The sequence below is a fragment of the Mustelus asterias genome, chromosome 16, assembly GCF_964213995.1.
Source record: "Mustelus asterias chromosome 16, sMusAst1.hap1.1, whole genome shotgun sequence".
Taxonomy (NCBI): Eukaryota; Metazoa; Chordata; class Chondrichthyes; order Carcharhiniformes; family Triakidae; genus Mustelus; species Mustelus asterias.
Window position 1 is genome coordinate 56,940,839 of NC_135816.1, and position 23,002 is coordinate 56,963,840.

The window sequence follows — 23,002 nt, forward strand, 5'->3', positions numbered from 1 at the left end:
GTTTTAACAAAATTACATTCCATGAAAAAACAAAAATACTCAGCTAGTTCCATCTGTGGCTCATTCAATAGGTTAGGGATAGTATTAGATTAAACAGAGGCTTACAATATTGCAAAAAGTAGTAACATCTGAGGATTGGGAATGTTTTAGAAATCAGCAAAGGATAACCAAAAAGATCAGGAGGAAAAAAAGAGTAAAATAGCCACTAATATAAAACGAGGTTGCAAGAGCTTTTATAAATGCATCAAAGGGAAGAGATAGCTAAAGTTAACATTGGTCTGTTTAAATCAAGGACAGAAGAAATTATCATGGGGAATGAGGAAATGGCGGAGTCAGTGAACAACATATTTTCTCTATTCAGTCGAAGACGCACCACGTTTCATTCCGGAAATAGATGGTAAACTGGGGCTAAAATGAATGAGGAAATTGGGAAATTAATGTCAACAGAGAAAGGGACTAAAATGCCTCACATTCCCAGAGCCTGATGGCCTCCATGCTCATGTTCTAAAGGAGATGACTGCAGATGCACTGGCTGTGATTTTCCAGAATTCATTGGATTGGGAATGGCCCCATCCGATTGGAAGTTGGCAAACATTGCTCTACTTTCCAAGAAAAGAGGGAAGAACGAAAACGGAAAACTAGACCAGTCAGCCTAAAATCAGTTGTTGGGAAAATGCTGGAATTAATTACTAAAGAAATGTTAATGCAATGTTAGAAAAGCATAGTATAATCAGAACTATCAACATGGGTTTACCAAAGGAAAACTTGTTTAACAAGTGTATTGGAGTTTTTGCAAATGTAACTAAGGCAGATGAAGGAGGACGAGTAAATGTTGAATTCCTGGATTTGAAAAAGGATTTCAATTAGGTGTGGCATAAAAGATTAATAGGAAAGTAAGTGCACAGAGTTGGTGGCAAAATATTAGCATGGATAGAGAATTGGTTAACAGATGCGAAGCAGACAGTGGGTGTAAATGGGATCTTTTCAAGTTGGCAGGTTGAGAGTAGTGGAATACCATAAGTAAGTGTTGAGGTCTCAGCTATTCACAATCTATAATGACTTGGATGAAGAGACAGAATAATGTATCCAAGCTTACTGATGATACAAAGCTAGGTGGAAAGGCAAGCAGTGCGTTTGAGACAGGCTGCAAAGACAGATTAAGTGAATGGACACGATAGTAGATGGATTATAGAGTTGAAGTATGATAATCACCTTAAAAGAATAGGAGAGCTGATTTTTTAAAAGGTGAGGAACTTTCAAGTGTGGGTGTACAAAGAGACTTCTATGCTCAATGAATGCAAAGATTTAATATACAGGAACTTTAAACAATTAGGAAGGCAAATGGCATATTGGCCTTTTTGTGAGGGGATTGGATTACAGGAATGAATAAATCTTGCTGGAGTTGTACAGTGTTTTGGTGAGGCCACATCTGGAGTACAGTGCAGTTCTGGTGTCCACATTTAAGAAACGATTGTACTGGAGGTGGTATGACAAAGGTTCACTAAGTTGGTCTTTGGGATGAAAGGTGTGTTCTAGGACGAGAGGCTGAACAAATTGGATCTATTTTCTCTGGAGTTTCATTGAAAAATGAAAGGTTCTGCTGATGGTGTGGATGCTGAGAGATTGCCCAACCAGCAGAAACAATCAAAAACGTGGGCGCACAGTCACAGGGTAAGGGGCCAATCATTTGGGACTGAACTAAGGGTTGTGGATCTTTGGAATTCTCTGCCCCAGAGGGTTGTGAATGCTCCATCATTTGAATACATTGAAGGCATCGATAGACAGATGTTTGGTCCCAGGGACTCGAGGGACATGGGGAATGGGCAGGGAGTTGAAGACCAAAAGGTCAGCATGATCATATTGAATGGCAGAGCAGGCTTAAAAGGCCATATCATCTACTGCTTCTGCTCCTTGTATTCTTGAGCCTGTAGCGCGAGGGGAATAAATAACTTTTGTGTCTTTTACATTTGTTTATGTTTATTATATAAAAATAATACATTTGTACATATAATTCTCAAGTTTCCAACAGAAGTTGTATTTGTAAAAAAGATCTCCAGGGTGGCATCACTTAAAAGGTTGTTTTGCCACCTCACGCTGCCATGTTGGCCATGATTTACTTCTCAACAGAATCCATTGGATCTTTTTTTTTCCAGCTGAGACATGAATCTCTCTTTCCCCCCCCCCCGGGTAAAAGTAGTTTCTAAGCCTCCCCACTTAATTTTAAGGTGCATAAATTTATTGGCTCAGATCCATGTCACATTTTAGAAATTTACAATGCATGTAATCAGGTATGTTATAATGATGTTTCAGTTTGATGAAGTGGGAAGGTCTATTGTAGGGTGGAAAGCAGAAAAATTAAATGACAAGGCCAGACAAGTAAGGAAACAATAGATGTGTCTAGAAGGGGTGTGAATGGCAAAATGGTGAACATCTGTTGTAGAAAATGAGAAATGAAACAACAGCCAAAACCAACAAAGAGAAAAAGAAAATAAAATGGTGAAAGGAAGCCTGGGGTCACCCCTGCAGACTGAGTGGAAGTATTCTCATCATCTCAATGCAGCACTTAACCTTTTATTTCCTTGCTCCTTACCATCAGTGTGCTGGAAATACTCAACAGGTCTGGCAGCATTTGTGGAAAGCGAACAAGTTGATATTTCATGTCCAGTATGATTCTTCAGAGTGTGTAATGTTAAATATGTTTATTTTTCCACAGATGCTGTCAAACCTGCTGAATGTTTCCATTGGCTGTAGTATTTTGCTTTTTTTTTTTGACTAATCTTCCTAACCATGTTAATTCCCTTAATTGTCTTGTAGCAGAGAGACAAATCCTATGAAGATTGAAATGCCAAGAAGTTTAAATTAGTTAAATATTAATAAGCAGACTAAATATTAATGATGGTAGCATGGTTCAGTGCTTTCGTCTCTCTTTTTCAGTAAGGAGTACAAGAGTGTGCCAGGAGCACCACCAGGCATCACTAAATTAGGTGCTAACTAAAGCTAAATTAGGCTTTGTGCATGTTAAATAACTGAAGCAGGATACAATTGATGAAGCAAAGCAATCCCACACAACCAACGAATCCGATCAAAGCTCTGCTGTTTTACTATACTCATTTCTGAATAATTGGTGAAAATTAAACAGAAGACGATCCACAAACAGCTGGTTAGGGTGGTGTTGTCCAAGTAAAAGCTGAAGGGAGACCTGATTGAGGTGTACAAAATTATGGGGGGCATAGACAGGGTAGGTAAACTTTTCCCTTTAGTAAATAAGTCCATAACCAGCAGGCAAAGATTTAAAGAGAATTTGAGGAAAACGTTTCCACTCACAGGGTGGTGGGAATCTAGAATTCACTGTCTGAAAGCATGGGAAAAGTGGGAGACCTCACAACATTTATGTATTTAGATGAGCTATGGGCCCTGATAATAATCCGGTTCACCAGTTTTATTTACTCCATATATCGGGAAACAGCTGAAAGGACAGGCTACAGCAAAATCTATTGATTCTAACAATATCTGGCTGTAGTACTTCAAACCTGTGGTCCAGATCTATCCTATTTCCCCAGCAAGGCTGTCCCTATACAGCTACAACACGAGCATCTATCCAACACTGAAAAATTGCCTGGTGGTGTCCTGTCCACAAAAAACAAGCTTTATCAGGCTACTCTCTTAATAGCCATATGTGGCATCAAGAAACTCTAGCAAAATTGAAGTCAATGGGAATTGGGGAGAAAGCTGTCCACCAGTTGGAACACTAAGCACAAAGGAAGATGGTGGTTGTTATTGAAGGCCAGATCATCTCACCCTCAGGACATTGCTGCAAAAGTTTCTAAGGGCAGTGTTCTAGGCCCAACTATCTTTCGATGTTTCAAAAATTACCTTCCCTTAGGTTAGAAGTGGGGATCATCACCTCTGATTGTATGGTATTCTGTACCAAGATATGGTCCCTGATTTTGGCACATGGTCCACCTCAACATCACGTGAGGCCTCACGGTTACAGGATGGATGCCAGCTATGCTTTTATTTCCTCCAATAATGAAGCAGTTTGTAAGTTAGTGCTTCAACAACATTCAGGCTTGGGCTGATAAGTGGTAATCTTATGGAGTAACATTTGCACCACATGTACCAGGCAATGAGGATCTCTACCAAGAAAATCTAACTACCACAACCCCCCTGGCCTCGTCATTAAATGACATATCAATGCTGAATCCCACAATGTCAACATGCTGGGGGTCGCCATTAACCTGAAACTCAACTGGAGCACCATACAAATTCTGCGGCAGTAACTCCTCTCCTGACTTCCAAACGTAGGTTCATCCCCTGCAAGACGCAAATCAGGACTGCGATGGAATACTCTGTACTTGCTTGGATGAGTGTAGCTTCAACTAAAGTCAATAAGTCCATCCAGGACAAAACAACCTACTTGAAAGGCTTCCTGTCTACCACCTTAAATGTTCCCTACCAGTGCAAAGAAGCAACAATAAAAGGCCTACAAATTGCAGTGAAGTAACTCACAATATCTCTTTGGCAGCACTTAAACCTGTGACCACTACCATCTAGAAGGACATGGGCAGCAGGCAAGTGGGAACACAACCTGCAAGTTCCCCTCCAAGCCACACATCGTCCAGACTTGGAATTATACCTTTGTTCTTTCACTATTGCTGGGTCTCTAGAACAGGAACTGAACCTGGAACTCTCCTTCCTAACAGCACTGTAGGTGGACCATGGAATTCAGCAGTTCAAGAAAACGGCTCATCATTTAGAGGGCAATTTGGGATGGTTGGGACAGCAATGCTCATATAGAACATAGGACAGTACAGCACAGAACAGGCCCTTCAGCCCACGATGTTGTGCCGAGCTTTATCTGAAACCAAGATCAAGCTATCCCACTCCCTATCATCCTGGTGTGCTCCATGTGCCTATCCAATAACCGCTTAAATTTTCCTAAAGTGTCTGACTTCACTATCACTGCAGGCAGTCCATTCCACACCCCAACCACTCTCTGCGTAAAGAACCTACCTCGGATATCCTTCCTATATCTCCCACCACGAACCCTATAGTTATGCCCCCTTGTAATAGCTCCATCCACCCGAGGAAATAATCTTTGAACATTCACTCTATCTATCCCCTTCATTTTATAAACCTCTATTAAGTCTCCCCTCAGCCTCCTCCGCTCCAGAGAGAACAGCCCTAGCTCCCTCAACCTTTCCTCATAAGACCTACCCTCCAAACCAGGCAGCATCCTGGTAAATCTCCTCTGCACTCTTTCCAGCGCTTCCACATCCTTCTTATAGTGAGGTAACCAGAACTGCACACAATATTCCAAATGTGGTCTCACCAAGGTCCTGTACAGTTGCAGCATAACCCCACGGCTCTTAAACTTCAACCCCCTGTTAACAAAAGCTAACACACTATAGGCCTTCTTCACAGCTCTATCCACTTGAGTGGCAACCTTTAGAGATCTGTGGATATGGACCTCAAGATCTCTCTGTTCCTCCACAGTCTTCAGAACCCTACCTTTGACTCTGTAATCCACATTTAAATTAGTCCTACCAAAATGAATCACCTCACATTTATCTGGGTTAAACTCCATTTGCCATTTTTCAGCCCAGCTTTGCATCCTATCTATGTCTCTTTGCAGCCTACAACAGCCTCCACCTCATCCACTACTCCACCAATCTTGGTGTCATCAGCAAATTTACTGATCCACCCTTCAGCCCCCTCCTCTAAGTCATTAATAAAAACCACAAAGAGCAGAGGACCAAGCACTGATCCCTGTGGCACTCCGCTAGCAACCTGCCTCCAGTCCGAAAATTTTCCATCCACCCCCACCCTCTGTCTTCGATCAGACAGTCAGTTACCTATCCAATCGGCCAACTTTCCCTCTATCCCACACCTCCTCACTTTCATCATAAGCCGACCATGGGGGACCTTATCAAACGCCTTTCTAAAATCCATGTATATGACATCAACTGCCCTACCTTCATCAACACACTTAGTAACCTCCTCAAAAAATTCAATCAAATTTGTGAGGCACGACTTGCCCTTCACGAATCCGTGCTGACTATCCCGGATTAATCTGCATCTTTCTAAATGGTCGTAAATCCCATCCCTAAGGACCTTTTCCATCAATTTACCAACCACCGAAGTAAGACTAACCGGCCTATAATTACCAGGGTCATTTCTATTCCCTTTCTTAAACAGAGGAACAACATTCGCCATTCTCCAGTCCTCTGGCACCATCCCCATGGACAGTGAGGACCCAAAGATCAAAGCCAAAGGCTCTGCAATCTCATCCCTTGCCTCCCAAAGAATCCTAGGATACATTTCATCAGGCCCAGGGGACCTATCGACCTTCAGTTTATTCAAAACTGCCAGGACATCCTCCCTCCGAACATCTATTTCCTCCAGCCTATTAGCCTGTAACACCTTCTCTTCCTCAAAAACATGGCCCCTCTCCTGGGCCATGTTTTGGCCCCATGAACCAATATATTTTTTAAAGATCCCAGCAAATTTTAGATTTGGAGGACAGTGGCGCACATTAAGCAAATATAGTTATATATGAACCAGTTCTGTGCATCCCACAAGGATTTGAACTATATGTAGACGGTCCCTCAATAGGTGTGAATCCCTAGGGGTTAGTGGTAATTTACTAATTTGGATAGAGGACTGGCTAACCAACAAACCTGGTGTTTTAACCTGGTGTTGTGAGACTTCTTACTGTGCTAACCAACAAAGCAGAGAGTTGGGGGGTAAATGGATCTTTTTTCTGGTTGGCAAGATATAACTAGTGGGGTACCATAGGATTCGGTCCTTGGGGCCCCAGCTATGTGCAATCTATATTCATGACTTGGATGCCAGGATAGAAGGTACTATAGCCAAATTTGCAGATGGCACTAAAATAGATAGGATAGCAAGTTGCGAAGAGAAAATAAGAAATTTACAAATGGATATGGGTAGGTTGGGTGAAGGGGCAAAAATTTGGCAGATGGAGTTTTAATAATTTTTAATAAGTGTGAGGTTATCCCTTGTGGTCAGAAAAATAGAAAGGCAACTTATCTAAATGCAGAGAAACTCAGTGTTTCGGTGCAAAGGGATCTGGGTATACTCATGCATGAATCGCATGTACGTACAATAATAGAATTTTGGCATTTATTGCCAAAGGAATAGTTTGTAAAATTAAGGAACTGCAACTGTACAAGGCATTAGTGAGACCTCACCTGGAGTATTGTGCACAGTTTTGGTCCCCTTACCTGAGGAAGAATGTAGTTGCAATGGAGGCAGTTCAGAGAAGATTCACTAGATTGATTGCAGAGATGAGGGTTTTGTTTTATGAAGAGAAATTTACACTCTAGAGTTTAGAAGAATGAGAGGAGATCTAATTGAGATATGTAAGATGATAAAGGGGATTGACAGGGTAAACATAGAGGATATTTCCTCTTGTGAAGCAATCTAGATTGAGGGGTCATAGTTTTAGGATAAGGGATAGCAGATTTAAAACGGATGAGGAGAAATTACTCCTTTGTGTCTTGTCTGTGGAATTCACTACCCCGACATTGAGTAAATTTGCGGAGTTAGATTTTTAATTAGTAATGGATTGAAGGGTTATGGGGGACAGACAGGAAAATGGAGTTAATGCTCCTAGTTCTTATGTTCTTAAAATCTTCCTGATCAAAATCATTGCTCTCATATTCCGAAGCTATGACTGTTAAGAATATTGTGTTCAGTTTTTGAAGCCTGTAAACTACTCTTATTTTAAATCATTAATATTACAAAGTGAGATTTGTTTTTAAAGCTTTTATGGAAGTCATCTCATAACTTTCATCTAGAAATATTAATGCAGAAAATCATTGCATGGTGCTTCACATCAGTGTAAAAGAAGGTGAACCAATAATAGAGATTAGAAACAGCAAACAAATGCTTGGTCAAAGGAAGATGGGGAGTTAAGAGCTAATGGTTTTACAGGGCTGTTTTTATTGATGATGTGGAGATGCCGGCGTTGGACTGGGGTAAACACAGTAAGAAGTCTCACAACACCAGGTTAAAGTCCAACAGGTTTATTTGGTAGCAAATACCATAAGCTTTCGGAGCGCTGCTCCTTCGTCAGATGGAGCTGCTCCATCTGACGAAGGAGCAGCACTCCGAAAGCTTATGGTATTCGCTACCAAATAAACCTGTTGGACTTTAACCTGGTGTTGTGAGACTTCTTACTGTGTTTTTATTGAACCGGTGGATTATTAGGTGGTTTGAGAGAGGTGCATAAAAAAGATGGGAAATGTATTTAGAAACAGAATGCTTTCACCAGATGAGATGCCTTAAAGGCACAAAGGATTACGTGAATGATTTCAGATGGAGGGTTTTTACAGGGAGTTATTGACTGGAAAGCACGACAGCAGTTGGTACTTGAAACAGCAATTGTGTCAATATTTATGATAGATGGTTGAAGAAAGGGGTATTAGGTTAGTGGGTCCAATTAAACAACTCAATGGGGGAGGAAGCTCTGCATTTATCCCCATCCTCAATGATGGGTGAGCCCAGCACACCAGTGCAAACCTTAAGGCATTTGCAACAATTTTCAGCCTGAAGTGGAGTGGATGGTCCATCTCTGTCTCTAGAGGTCTCCAAAATCATAGATGCAATACTTCAACCAATTCGATTCACTCCACATAATCACAGAATCCCTTCTGTGTAGGTGATAGCCATGATGTGGAGATGCCGGTGTTGGACTGGGGTGGGCACAGTAAGAAGTCTCACAACACCAGATTAAAGTCCAACAAGTTTATTTGGTAGCACGAGCTTTCGGAGCGCTGCTTCTTCTTCAGGTGAATGGAGAGTTGGGTTCACAAACAGAGCATATATAGACACAGTCTCAATTGCAAGATAATGATTGGAATGCAAGTCTTTACAGGTAACCAAGTCTTTACACGTACAGACAATGCGAGTGGAAAGAGGGATAATGACAGTTTAAAGGGACATGACGCTATAACAACGGATGAACGGACACCGCTCGACAATCACCAGGCAGGAGTGCTCCCTTCCTCTCTGGGAACACTTCATCAGTCAAAGGCATTCAGCCGCCGATCTTCGGGTAAGCGTTCTCCAAGGCGGCTTTCAAGATGCACGACAACGCAGAACCGCTGTGCAGAAACTGATAGCCAAGTTCCGCACACATGAGGACGGCCTCAACCGGGATCTTGGGTTCATGTCGCACTACGTGTAACCCCACCATTTGGCCTGGGCTTGCAAAATCCTACTAACTGTCCTGGCTTGAGGCAATTCACGCCCCTTTAAACTGCCATTATCCCTCTCTCCACTTGCATTGTCTGTACCTGTAAAGACTTGCATTCCAACCATTATCTTGCAGTTGAGTCTGTGTCTATATATGCCCTGTTTGTGAACCCAACTCTCCACTCACCTGATGAAGGAGCAGCACTCCAAAAGCTCCTGCTACCAAATAAACCTGTTGGACTTCAACCTGATGCTGTGAGACCTCTTACTGTGTCCTTCCAGTGTAGAAGGAGGCCATTCGGCTCATTGAGTCTGCACTGACTCTCCAACAGAGCATCTTACCCAGGTCCACCCTCTACCCCATTCCCTTAACCCCATGCATTTACCCTGCTAATCCTCCTAACCTATCTTGGGATACTCAGGCAATTCAGCACAGCCAATCTTCTTGAGAGTGGGAACTTCCTATGCCTGAGAAGCAGAAGCTCCATTTTCACCTTCGGGCTGTCATCCACCATATTATCGCAAGCAGTAGATGCAACTGGCTGCACCTTTTGTAAAATCACCCCACTGAGTCTGAAGTTCACCTCTGGTTCAAAGGGGATGAAGTCATCCCCTTTGAACCAGGGGATAATGATTTTGGTCCCCACAGTGCTGGAGAAAGTTGTCAAGATCTAATGTCCAGAATTTTGTTATTTCTACTAATTTTAATTATTTTTATATTGCATAATTTCAAGATCCAAAGTAAATAAACTAAGGCAAATATACTTTTAATAATTTGCACACAAACTATTGAGCCATGTCAAAAGATTTATTGAAGTTCGCTCAAATTTGGGTAATATTTGCAGCACCATCTTTTACATATCAACATTATTGCTTGCGTTTTTAAGTTGTTGTGATAGAATAGCTGCTATAGTACTTGACTAATAACCAGATGGCCTAAATTTACAATGGATAATTCGAAGTTTAATATTTATTTATCTATCTTGCCATACAATGCATGGCACAAAGCTACAGTATTAACAACAGCAACAGCATCAAATAATACATCTGTAAAAATCAAACTGTTTTTGACAAGACTTCTAAGAGTCACTACATTTTCAGCATTTGCAACAAAATCTGGCAAAGCATTCCAAGTATCACCAATTCTGTGAAAAAGAAATTGTGAATATCAAGATGTGAACCAAAAATTTCTGTAGTTTATACTGATGAACATGCAAGCTACTGTAATTGCGAGTAAAGATCTTTTCAGGCTTAGAGGTAGTAAGACTACGTATCAATTTATATACATCAACTAAATCAAAAATCAGTCTTCTCTAAAAATTGTAATCCAAGAATTCTTGAATGCTCCTCATAAAGCATTCCCCTCATGCCTTCCATTTTCCTGGAAGCACATCTTTGCACACTCTCTATAACTCTAAGTGTGGATTCCAAATTGTGGATACACACTCCAGGTGTGGGCGTACCAGCTGCTAATAGAGTTTTAAGATGAACACTGACATAGAGACTCAAAAAAGATGTATTTGGTGCTTGTAAAACATTTTCTGCCTACAGCAGATCATAGAAACCCTACAGTACAGAAAGAGGCCATTTGGCCCATCGAGTCTTCACCGAAATCCCACCCAGGCCCTACCCCCATATCCCTACACATTTTACCCGCTAATCCCTCTAATCTACGCATCCCAGGACACGAAGGGGCAATTTTAGCATAGCCAATCAACCTAACCCGCACATCTTTGGACTGTGGGAGGAAACCGGAGCACCCGGAGAAAACCCACGCAGACACGAGGAGAATGTGCAAACTCCACACAGACAGTGACCCAAGCGGGAATCGAACCCAGGTCCCTGGAGCTGTGAAGCAGCAGTGCTAACCACTGTGCTACCGTGCAGATTCGTAAACTTCAGATCAGCTGTAACAGTCACACCCAAATCTTTTTCAATTAATGAAGTGCTAAAGGCTGGCCATTCCTATGTACTGTGAATTAGGATTATTATGACTAAAATGGAAAACTGAACAGTTTGCCACATTAAAGGTAAATTGCCAGTCTTTGGACCACTGCACCAGTAAGAATGGAACAGTGGGTTAGCGCTGCTGCCTCACAGCGCCAGGGACCCGGGTTCAATTCCAACCTCGGGTCACTGTCTGTGTGGAGTTTGCACGTTCTCCCCGTGTCGGCGTGGGTTTCCTCCGGGTGCTCCGGTTTCCTCCCACACTCCAAAGATGTGCGGGTTAGGTGGATTGGCCATGCTAAAGGATCAGAAGGACCTTGGGGTCCAGGTCCATAGGACTCTTAAATCGGCCTCGCAGGTAGAGGAGGTGGTTAAGAATCAAGGGATTGAGTTTAGGAGTCCGGGGATAATGATGCAATATATAAGACCCTCGTCAGACCCCACTTGGAGTACTGTGCTCAGTTCTGGTTGCCTCATTACAGGAGGGATGTGGAAATGATTGAAAGGGTGCAGAGAAGATTTACAAGGATGTTGCCTGGATTGGTTGGCATGCCTTATGAGGATAGGCTGAGGGAGCTCGGTCTTTTCTCCTTGGAGAGACGAAGGATGAGAGGTGACCTGATAGAGGTGCGCAAGATGTTGAGAGGTATAGATTGGGTGGATTCTCGGAGGCTTTTTCCCAGGGCTGAAATGGTTGCTACGAGAGGACACAGGTTTAAGGTGCTGGGGGGTAGGTACAGAGGAGATGTCAGGGGTAAGTTTTTCACTCAGAGGGTGGTGGGTGAGTGGAATCGGCTGCCGTCAGTGGTGGTGGAGGCAAACTCGATAGGGTCTTTTAAGAGACTTCTGGATGAGTACATGGGACTTAATAGGATTGAGGGTTATAGGTAAGTCTATATATAAGCCTAGGTAGGTAGGGACATGACCGGCGCAGCTTGTGGGCTGAAGAGCCTGTTTGTGCTGTATTTTTTTTTAGTTCGCTGTGGAAAAGTGCATTTGCGAGCCCTGGATTATTTTTCTTAACTTACAAATAAACTTTATTGTCATCTGCATATTTTTTTTTAAATTTGTGAATACCAGGACATGTACTAAGTTTCTGTAGTTTATACTGATGACCACGGATAATACTGTAATTACGAATAAAGATTTTTTTTCTCCCATGACTGACTGCTGAATCTGACCATCGATGTCATAAATATAAGCCACAAATAAAAGGGGCCCTGAGACACTTTGAGGGACTCAAGAAATCATGTGTGTTGGATTTGATAATTGCCCATTAACAGTGACTACTTCCACACAGTCTAACAACAATGATTTTATCCACCAGTAAAATTTGCTTTGATCCCCAGTTCAGATAACTTGTTCAATAACTGCACATGTGGCACTGAATTAAAGACTTTTGAAAAATCCAAGTAAATTACATGATGCCATTGGTCTCTTCTAAAAGTCACATTCTAAAAATTCAAGTAACTGAGGCACACGAACCCCCAGGGATGAAGCCAATCAGGTTGCCCCAATAAGAACACACTCCTTCCCAAAAGTCCAGATGGTCTCTACAACACAAAACTCCATTAATTTTCATGAATTTGGCTAATTCATGGAATCTATTTTTAAATTTCCTTTAGCAAAATTCAAAGTGTTTCTAAATTTAAATCCGAACAGATTTTGTATTACTTAAGATGAAATTGTCTAAGTTAAATTCCTTCAAGTTTATAATAACTACCATTCCATCATTTCTGAGGGCATGAGAGAGAAGAAGGAAAGAAGGTTCATAAACAGGCCTGGAGTCCATGGCAATCAGGAGGGAAAGCTCCGTTGGTTAGAGTCATAGTGGATAAGGTAGTCAAGAAGGCGTATGGCATACTTGCCTCCATCAGTCGGGGCATAGAGTTTAAAAATTGGCAGGTCATGTTGCAGCTGCATAGAACTTTAGTTCGACCACATTTGAAATATTATGTACAGTTCTGGTCGCCACACTACCATAAGGGTATGGAGACTTTGGAAAAGGTATAGAAAAGGTTTACCAGGATGTTGCCTGGTTTGGAAGGTATTATCTATGAGGAGAGATTGGACAAACTTGGTTTGTTTTCACTTGAACTTCGGAGGCTGAGGGGTGACCTGATAGAAGTTTACAAATTATGAGATGCATGGATAGAATGGATAGTCAAAGTTCTTTTCCCAGGGTAAAAATGTCAATTACTAGGGGATGCAGGTTAAGATAAAAGGGATAAAGTTGAAAGGAGATGTGAGAGGCAAGTTTTTTTACACAGAGGATGGTAAGTACCTGGAATGCGCTACCAGAAAAAGTGGTAGAAGCAGATCCAATAACAATGTTTAAGAGGCATCTCGAAAGATACACAAATCGGCAGGGAATAGAGGGATACATACCGCGTAGAGGCAAAAGGTCTTTGGTTTAGAAAGGTGTCATGTGTCAGTGGAGGCTTGGTGGGCCAAAGGGCTTGTTCTTGTGCTGTACTGTTCATTACATTTCCAAGTTTCATACCATCTACAAACATTGAATTATGCCTTGAAACCCGATTTCAGGTGATTAATATGTCTAAAAGATCAGTGGTCCTAATACAAACCTCTGGGCACCACCACTGTATATTTCCTTTCAGTCCGAAAAACAACGAGGCATTGCTACCCTCTGTTTTCTGTCTCTTAGTCAATTTGCTGCCCATGCTGTTACTGCCCCTTTAATCCCATGGACTTTAATTTTTCTAATAAGTATTAAGTAAAACACCATTTGAAAATCTATCTATATAACAGCAACCTTTCTACCGTCATCAACTTGTCTGTTATTTCATCAAAACTGCTCTATCACGTTAATCAAGCACCATTAGCATTTAAGAGATCAGTGCTGCCTTTCATTTATTAGTCTGTACTCTTCCAGATATCAAATACTTTATCTAAAAATTTCTCCATCACCGACATTGGACTGACTGGTCTATAGTTGTCGTGTGGATCTGTGTCCTTTTTAAACGGATGTGTAACATTTGCAGTCCTTAGTTCTCTAGCCTCACCCTCCTATCCAAGGAGAGGGTTGAAAGATTGTGGCTAGAACCTCTAGCGTTTCCATTCTCACTTTCAGTAATCCAGAAAGCACCCTGTAGAGTTTGTGTGATGTTTTTATTTCTCTTTTACAGCCAAACTGGCAGTGGCTTCTTGAATACAAAGTATTTATTTCATACCTCAGCCATATCCTCTGCCTTTACATGAAAAATTCCTTTTTGGTCCCTTTTACCTTTGTGTTTATAAAAGACTTTTGGATGCCCTCTTATATAAGATGCAAGTCTATTCTGCTTACTCCCACTGTACTTTTCATATTCAACTTGTGTTTTTTACTATTTTATGAACCTAACAGTTGTCAAAAGCTTCCCTTTTCTGTCTCATTTTAATATTTTCAGAATTGCAGAGAGTCTCGGCTTTGGGTGCCTTTCCCTTTCCTTTAGTGAAATGTGTCTACTGAACTTTATCTGTTTTGAAGATTTCCCATTGTTGAATTATTGTTTTACTGTTGAAATTGAACATAGCCCACCTGGATCAGATTTTTTTTTCATGCTTGCTGAAGTTAGCCCTCCTTCAGTTCAGTACCGTATGCTTGATTGTACCTTGTACCTTATTCTTTGTCAACTATTCTAAGCCTATTCTAAATAAACTTATTTTAAAATGTATTAAAATATTTAATTATCCTGCATAATTAAGATATACACCAAGTGGTCAATAAATTACCCATTTGACTTGACGAAAAAGGGGTCTGGCAGATCTTTACTAGAAACAACCTATTTTATTTTTAAACATAGATGCAGAGACACCTGCGATAGCAGTCAACATTTTCTATTTTTATTCCATAATTCTTCTGTTTACTTAGCTTATGTACTTGCAAATCTATGAAAGTTTGTCTGAACAAAGTACAGAAAATTGCAAATGTTGATATGCTATGCACAAAAGATATGATATTGAAAACTTGCATCCATTTTAGAAGGGTAACTGAATGGTAAGACAAATATTCTGGGAAATATGGCCTTGAAAGAAGCATTTTTTATTTTTAATAGTTTAATATTTGTGTTTCTTCTAGGACATTCATCACTTTTTCCCGTTGAAGATGGTTTCCTTGATGATGGACGTGGTGATCAAAGTCTTCATGGTGGCTTAAGTTCTCCTCATTGTTTTCCTCATCAAAATGGCGAACGAGTGGAACGATATTCCCGTAAAGTATTTGTTGGTGGCCTGCCACCTGATATTGATGAAGGTAGCGGTGCTTTTTTTAAAAATTAGTTTGTTCCAAATATATTTTTAAAATATGACAAGTTAATGTTTGGGCAAACCAGCTTTATTCAAAACAATAAATCTAGTAACATTCACCTGATCATCTACAAAGTCCACAACTCCTCAGGGTATTTATATTGCCGAATGAAATATAAGGGGCATTATACATGTCAACATCAAATAGTGGTCAGTGGGTCAACAAATCTAAGTCTGTCTTTATTGCAATTTATTCCCCTCCATGGTCAGAGGTATAGAACATATTTTACATGTGCCTTGTAGAAAAGTGATCCATGTAGCTAGGAGAGACTAAGCATATTTTTGTACAAACAGATGAAATCACAGCAAGCTTCCGTCGTTTTGGTTCTCTGGTTGTTGACTGGCCTCATAAAGCAGAAAGCAAGTCATATTTTCCACCAAAAGGTAAGCCAAATTAGATCCAGAACCTGACATTACTTTTGATGTGATGCTAGAGGAGGGAATTGTCACATTTAAACAGTACTATCTTGAGCGTCATTGTCTTTAAAAATGCACAGTACATTTTTGTTTGAACCTTTATTGTGTATAATGGAAAGGAGTTGATGATTACCAAATTACGGCTTTTACCTTAAACATCAGGGGTACTTGAGTCAATTTTGAAGTTTAAATCTTGCTAAAATTACAAAATTAATTAAGGTAACAGTAAGAACTATGTTAATCTTTTTTCGGTCAGTAGTTTCAACTTAAAAGAATACTTATGTGAAATATTGCTTGCAGGTTGAAGTTGTGGCAGGTTGAAGTTGTGGCAGGCTGTATGTTTGTTGGGGCTGGCTCCAAGATTAAAAGTGAGAGTGGGCATTGATTAAGGCATAGGATGTGTGGATGATGGGGTTAAATATTGGTGATGTAGGTTGATTTGGAAATGAAATGTCAAATACAATCATAGTTAAGCTGATGAGGGAGAAGCATTGCCAGTGCACAGTAGCACAGGCATCTTTACATCAGTTCAATGCAATGGAGTTTTAAGTTTGTACAATTTTATTCCTAGGAATATTAAATAATCCACTTTTTTGTGTATTTACAAGAGTTTTTAAAATGCTCTTGTCGAAAGCTTTCCTTTGAGACTGAGCCTCGGTGGGATGTGCCATGTATAGTAGTTATCTTGGGTAAATCCAAAAACATGGGGGTTGAAATTGATATCAGTTGCATGTTATTCGGGGCATAAAACTGGTGCAATCACCTGATAATGGGATCTCCATTTGATGTTCACATGAGGCTAGGTCTCAGCCAAATTCCTGTGACTTTTTTTAGATATAACATAACACTTAAACAAACATTTGGCCCCTTGAATATGATAATGAGTTGCCTTGCACCTGTTTTTGGATCCTTGTTCCCCTCCGTTTTTCTTTGTGGAGACGCAGCCAACAGAAGGAAACTTGCATTTTTTTCAACTTCAATTTTGATGCTCATTTGACGTCAGTGTTCCTCCCAGCTTCACAGTGCTTCCGAAGACTATTGCCAGACTGCGACCAGCCCTTTGAAGACTTTACTGAATGCCACTTCCAGCAAGGCATACAACCTAAAATTCATGCTGTTGAAATGGGCTAGCTGTCTCTGGAGATGTGACAATAGGCCATAAATAATTTCACATGTACAACGACAACATAACTGCTCTACCTCTTCACCATGTCTGTCATCCTCAATTGCTGCATTATCAGATTCCTTGTTGAACTCTCATCCTGGATAAGCTGTAATTTTCTATGGTTAAATTTCAGAAAGACCAAAACTATCATCATCATTCACTTGGCATAAGCTCATATATTTGTTACCCAATCTCTCCTCATAGCTAAGACCCTCCATACCAGGCAACATCCTGGTAAACCTTCTCTGCACTCTCTCCAAAGCCTCCACGTCCTTCTGGTAGTGCGGCGACCAGAACTGGACGCAGTACTCCAAATGTGGCCTAACCAGCGTTCTATACAGCTGCAACATCAGACTCCAGCTTTTATACTCCATACCCTGTCCTATAAAGGCAAGCATACCATATGCCTTCTTCACCACCTTCTCCACCTGTGCTGCCACCTTCAAGGATTTGTGGACTTGCACATCGAGGTCACTCTGTGTTTCTATACTTTTGATGGCTCTGCCATTTATTGTATAACTCCCCCTTACATTAGTTCTTCCAAAATGCATCACTTCGCATTTATCTGGATTAAATTCCATCTGCCATTTCTCCGCCCAATTTTCCAGCCTATCTATATCCTGCTGTATTGTCCGACAATGTTCATCGCTATCCGCAAGTCCAGCCATCTTTGTGTCATCCGCAAACTTGCTGATAACACCAGTTACACCTTCTTCCAAATCATTTATATATATCATAAATAGCAGAGGTCCCAGTACAGAGCCCTGCGGAATACCACTGGTCACAGACCTCCAGCCGGAAAAAGACCCTTCGACTGCTACCCTCTGTCTCCTGTGGCCAAGCCAGTTCTCTACCCATCTAGCCACCTCTCCTTGTATCCCATGAGCCTTAACCTTCTTAACCAACCTGCCATGAGGGACTTTGTCAAATGCCTTACTGAAATCCATTTATACGACATCCACAGCCCTTCCTTCGTCAACCGTTTTTGTCACTTCCTCAAAAAACTCCACCAAATTTGTAAGGCACAACCTCCCTCTTACAAAACCATGCTGTCTGTCACTAATGAGATTGTTCCGTTCTAAATGCGCATACACCCTGTCTCTAAGAATCCTCTCCAACAACTTCCCTACCACGGACATCAAGCTCACTGGGCTATAATTACCTGGGTTATCCCTGCTACCCTTCTTAAATAACGGTACCACATTCACTATCCTCCAATCCTCAGGGACCTCACCTGTGTCCAACGAAGAGACAAAGATTTCCGTCAGAGGCCCAGCAATTACATCTCTTGTCTCCCTGAGCAGTCTAGGATAGATGCCATCAGGCCCTGGGGATTTGTCAGTTTTAATGTTACCTAAAAAACCTAACCTGTTGGGTTCAGTTTTGGTCGCCTTGCTATAGGAAATATGTTATTAAACTGGAGAGAGTGCAGAAGAGATTTACAAGAGATTTTTTCTTTGGAGCGTAGGAAACTTGAGGTGTGATCTTATTGAGGTGTATAAGATCATGAGAGGCATGGATAGGGTGAATGCACTCAGTTCTTTTCCCAGGGTTGGGGAATTGAGAAGTAGGGGGCATTTGTTTAAGTTAAGAGGGGAAAGAATTAATGGGAACCTGAGGAGCAACTTTTTTACACAGGGTGGTATGTAGGAGCTGCTGGAGGAAGTTGTTGAGGCAGGGACATTGACAACATTTAAAAGGCATTTGGACAGATACATGGATAGGAAAGGTTTAGAGGGATATGGGCCAAATGAAGGCAAATGGGGTCAGCTTAGATGGGCATTTTGGTCAGCATGGGTCAGTTTGGGCCAAAGGGCCTGTCTCCGTGCCGTAGATTCTATGATTCTATGAAAAGCTCAACTGAACCAGACGTATGCTGTGGCTTCAAGAGCAGGTCAGAGGCTTAGTATTCTGCAGTGTGTAACTTGCCTTCTGACTCCTAAAAGCCTTCCACCATCAGGAAGGTACAAATCACAAATAGAATACTCTCCACATGCCTGGATGAGTGCAACTCCTATAACGTTCAAGAAGCTCAACACCATCCAGGACAAAGCAACCCACTTAATAAGGACCCTATTCACCACCTTAAACATTAATTCATACCTTCCATCTTGGTACACCATGGCTGCTGTGTGTATCATCAACAAAATGCAGCAAATTGCCAAAACTTCTTTGACAGTAGCTCCCAAACCTGTAACCTCTGCCACATATAAAAGAAAAGAGCAGCCTGTGTGAGAACACCACCACTTCCAAATTCTCCTCCAAATCATGTACCACCCTGCCTTGGAAATAGATCACAATTCTAGTTGACTTTATTGTTCCAAGATTTTATTTCTCAAGTAACATTTTAATTTAACTATTATCTGCCATAATATTTGGAAGATATACTTTGAAGATGGTATCAAAACATTGTTCTTTCATAATTTCTGTTTTCATATATTTATAGTACCACGGTCATCTTGCTGGTCTTTCTTCAAGTTTGCCTCAATTCCAGTTTACAGTAATGACATTAAGGAGGCACGAGGAACAAGATAAATTCAAAATTTTAAACAAAGTAAAGGAAATGGATAGGATTATACATTGGTAAAAAGCTAAAGTAAAATTAAAGCTGAAGTAATAAAAAGATAGAATACGGAAGAGAGAATAGCAGAGGAAAAGGGATTTAGCAAGCTTGGGTAAATTCACACTTCAGTATATTTTATTAGTTTAGGGTTAATGCAACAGTGCTCCAAAGCAATTCTCAATATAGCTTTATTGTTCCAATAACTTGTTCCAATAGTTATAAAGGTAAGACACTAGATGGATGGACAGCAAAACTAATTGACTTGGATAAATTAACCTTTTTGTCTTATTTTGTAGGCTATGCATTTCTGCTGTTTCAGGAGGAAGGTTCTGTGCAAGCTTTAATTGATGCTTGTATTGAAGAGGATGGAAAGCTATACCTCTGTGTGTCAAGTCCAACCATTAAGGATAAACCAGTGAGTAGATATACATTTCATAATAAGTTAAAGTATAATATAGTTGATACAATTAGGCAGAGACTAAGATAACATTTTTTTGGTGGTTCTGGTATGTCAAGAACTGTGGCATTAATGCTACATCTATTTGTTTGAGTTCTTTAATAGCATTGCATTAAAATTGTTAGGTACAGAAGAAGGAAAACAAAGCAAAAATTACAAGCTGTAGTTCGTCTAATAATTTCATTAAAAGTATGAAAAAGGCTAAACTCCAGCGAAAGTATTGGACAGCCATTTGGGGAATTAGCTCAAACTCCAGCACTTAAGTGGATTAATAGAATTTTTCAAGAGAGCAACATTCATGGTCACAAAATGAAATGCAACAGCATTGAAAACCACATCAATGAGAACAAAAGTATATTAGTGTCATCTAAAATTAATGAATAAGCCATCAAATCTGCCTTATAATTTTTCAAAATTGAGGAATTCTAAATTTATGCATTTTTAAACACAGGTTCAAATACGGCCATGGAATCTCAATGATAGTGATTTTGTAATGGATGGTTCTCAGCCACTTGATCCACGGAAGACTATTTTTGTAGGTGGTGTTCCCAGGCCTCTGAGAGCCGGTAAGTCAAAGATCAACAAAATACTCACATTATATAACATGTGTTCTGTATTATTATTTAGAATTTGTCAATTTCCCATGGATGTGGAGTTGAATTAGAGAATAGGGATAATTGGACCATGCTGCACAGATCTATTTCATTCTGATTTTAAAGAGGGTATGATTACAGTGTGGCATGGACAGTTTCTGTTACTAATGTGGACAGAATTTATCATGAAAATAGAGAAAGTGCCAACAAATATTAGACTTTAATATATTACAGAATGTATGAAAATGGCTACATATAAAATGTAAAATAATTTTGTTCAACCTCACTTGTGTAGTTTGGTCCTGAGGACCAAAATGGGATTATGCTATTCCCTCAGTCCTGCAACTGTTACATTTGGCTCCAAAGATATATTTTCAGAATTTGTCACAGTGCTACTTTGAAGGATAAGGTTGGCATGACGGACATGAATGCAATATACAAAAACCGAGGTGAGAATTTTATAAAATAACAATGTGTCCACTTTCTTTGTACTTAAATTACAGAATGGATATTTCCTGAGAATTAATTTCATTCATAAAATAACAGCCAATGGCTCTCTTGGCACACCTTTAATAATATTTTGACATTTCCAAGGAACAAATGAGACATTTAGTTGCAATGCATGTAGAATTGTTAATTTAACTGTAGAATGTGCAATTTCAAATTAAAATGGCTCAATGGATTTTAGAAAAAGACCAATTTTACAGCGAAAAAATTTGGTATTAAACTTTGTTCTGGATAAACCTCTAAGCACGTTTTGATGAGATAGAACACTCCTCAGGTATGTATGTAAGTGATGCAATATGCATATCAGTTTGTGACTGAATTTTGATGTTGTGTCAACAACTCTGAATACCTGATGGAATGTCCTCATTCACAAACAAATTGTGAAGAGCACAAAGGTATAGCCTAAATATGAATGAAAATGAACTGTACTGATCATAAAGGAAAGTGTTAATTATTAAATTTGTATGCAAAAATCAATACTGCACTAACTGAGAAATTAGAGCAAGGATATACTGGCTAAGGAAGCAGAAGTGAGAAATTAAAATTATACAATTTGAGGCGGCATGGTGACACTGCTGCCTCACAGCGCCAGGGGCTTAGATTTGATTCCGGCCTTGAGTGACGGTCTGTGTAGAGTTTGCACGTTCTCCATGTCTGCGTGTGTTTCCTCCAGGTGCTCCGGTTTCCTCCCACAGTCCAAAGATGTGCAGGTTAAATAGATTAGCCAAGTTAAATTGTCCCTTATGTCCAAGGATGTGTAGGTTAGGTGGATTAGCTATGGGTAAATGCACGGGGTTACACAGACAGGATGGGGAATAGGCCTGGGTATGATGCTCTTCGGAGAGTCGGTGCAGACTTAATGGGCTGAATGGCCTCATTCTACGCTATAGGGATTCTATGAAATTATATCATACTATGATTGGAACATGAATGCATGACAGGAAGAAATTTCAACAGACCCAATCACATGGTTGCAATCCCAACTGCTTCCTTATATTTGAACACTTGCAAATAATCTGAGATGGCAGCCTGGAATAACTGATGGATTTCATCCAGATATTGTACAGCTCCTCTCTTATGCACAAATTACATTAGGAAAAAATTCCATTGTTTTTCTCTAAGCGCTCGCCAGCTGCACAACCAGCTTTTCTCTCCATATTTTCCAGCATTTAATTAAAAGAAATCCTGTGGCGTGTCTCATACCAGCAGGACGAGACCTGATAGAGCCGGCGACGTCAGCTCTCTCGAGATCAGGGCACTCTCTTAAAAAAAAATCTCTTCCCCACCCAGTGCCAGGCCTTGTCCCTCTCCCCCTGCAGACTATACTTAACTGAGCAGGTTGTATCTGTCCTCACTCCTCTGAGGGGAGCTGCCTAGAGCTACCTCTACCTCTAGCACTTCCTGCTGCATTCTAAAGTTGTGCCCCTCACCCAGTACCACTCCATTTAAATGTGTGTAAAGACCTGTTGAGATGAATGTATCTGTACTGGTGGACAGTACACATGTACATGTTCAGAGATTTCAGACAGCTTAGTGGGACTTAGCTGAATTGTTACCTAAGAAACGTTAGACTGAAAAATCCTAGTCTAACTCCTGATTATGTACAGAACTGACCTCCAATCACTCATGTTGACCTCACATCTTCTGATCCAACTACCACCTCATCTGATCACCTGACTACCCCTCCCCATCCAACTACCTGCCCAACATGATCTGACTAGCCCTCAACCTGATTCCCCTCCTGATCCAACCAGGCTATTCCCAACCCACCCTCGCATACCCACAACATACATCTGTTTGCATGCTCCCCCATTTACTAGCATTCA

General features: G+C 40.6%; 1 protein-coding gene across 2 annotated transcripts in view; it reads left to right on the top strand.

The window, feature by feature from the left end:
- Positions 1–23,002, top strand: part of cpeb4b (cytoplasmic polyadenylation element binding protein 4b) — a 95,458-nt gene that overhangs the window by 57,986 nt on the left and 14,470 nt on the right. For both annotated transcript variants that reach the window (XM_078231158.1, XM_078231159.1), the window contains 4 exons: positions 15,248–15,421; positions 15,769–15,858; positions 19,916–20,034; positions 20,528–20,642. In XM_078231158.1, coding sequence (XP_078087284.1) covers positions 15,248–15,421; positions 15,769–15,858; positions 19,916–20,034; positions 20,528–20,642 — 498 coding nt within the window. The remainder of the gene's footprint in view (positions 1–15,247; positions 15,422–15,768; positions 15,859–19,915; positions 20,035–20,527; positions 20,643–23,002) is intronic.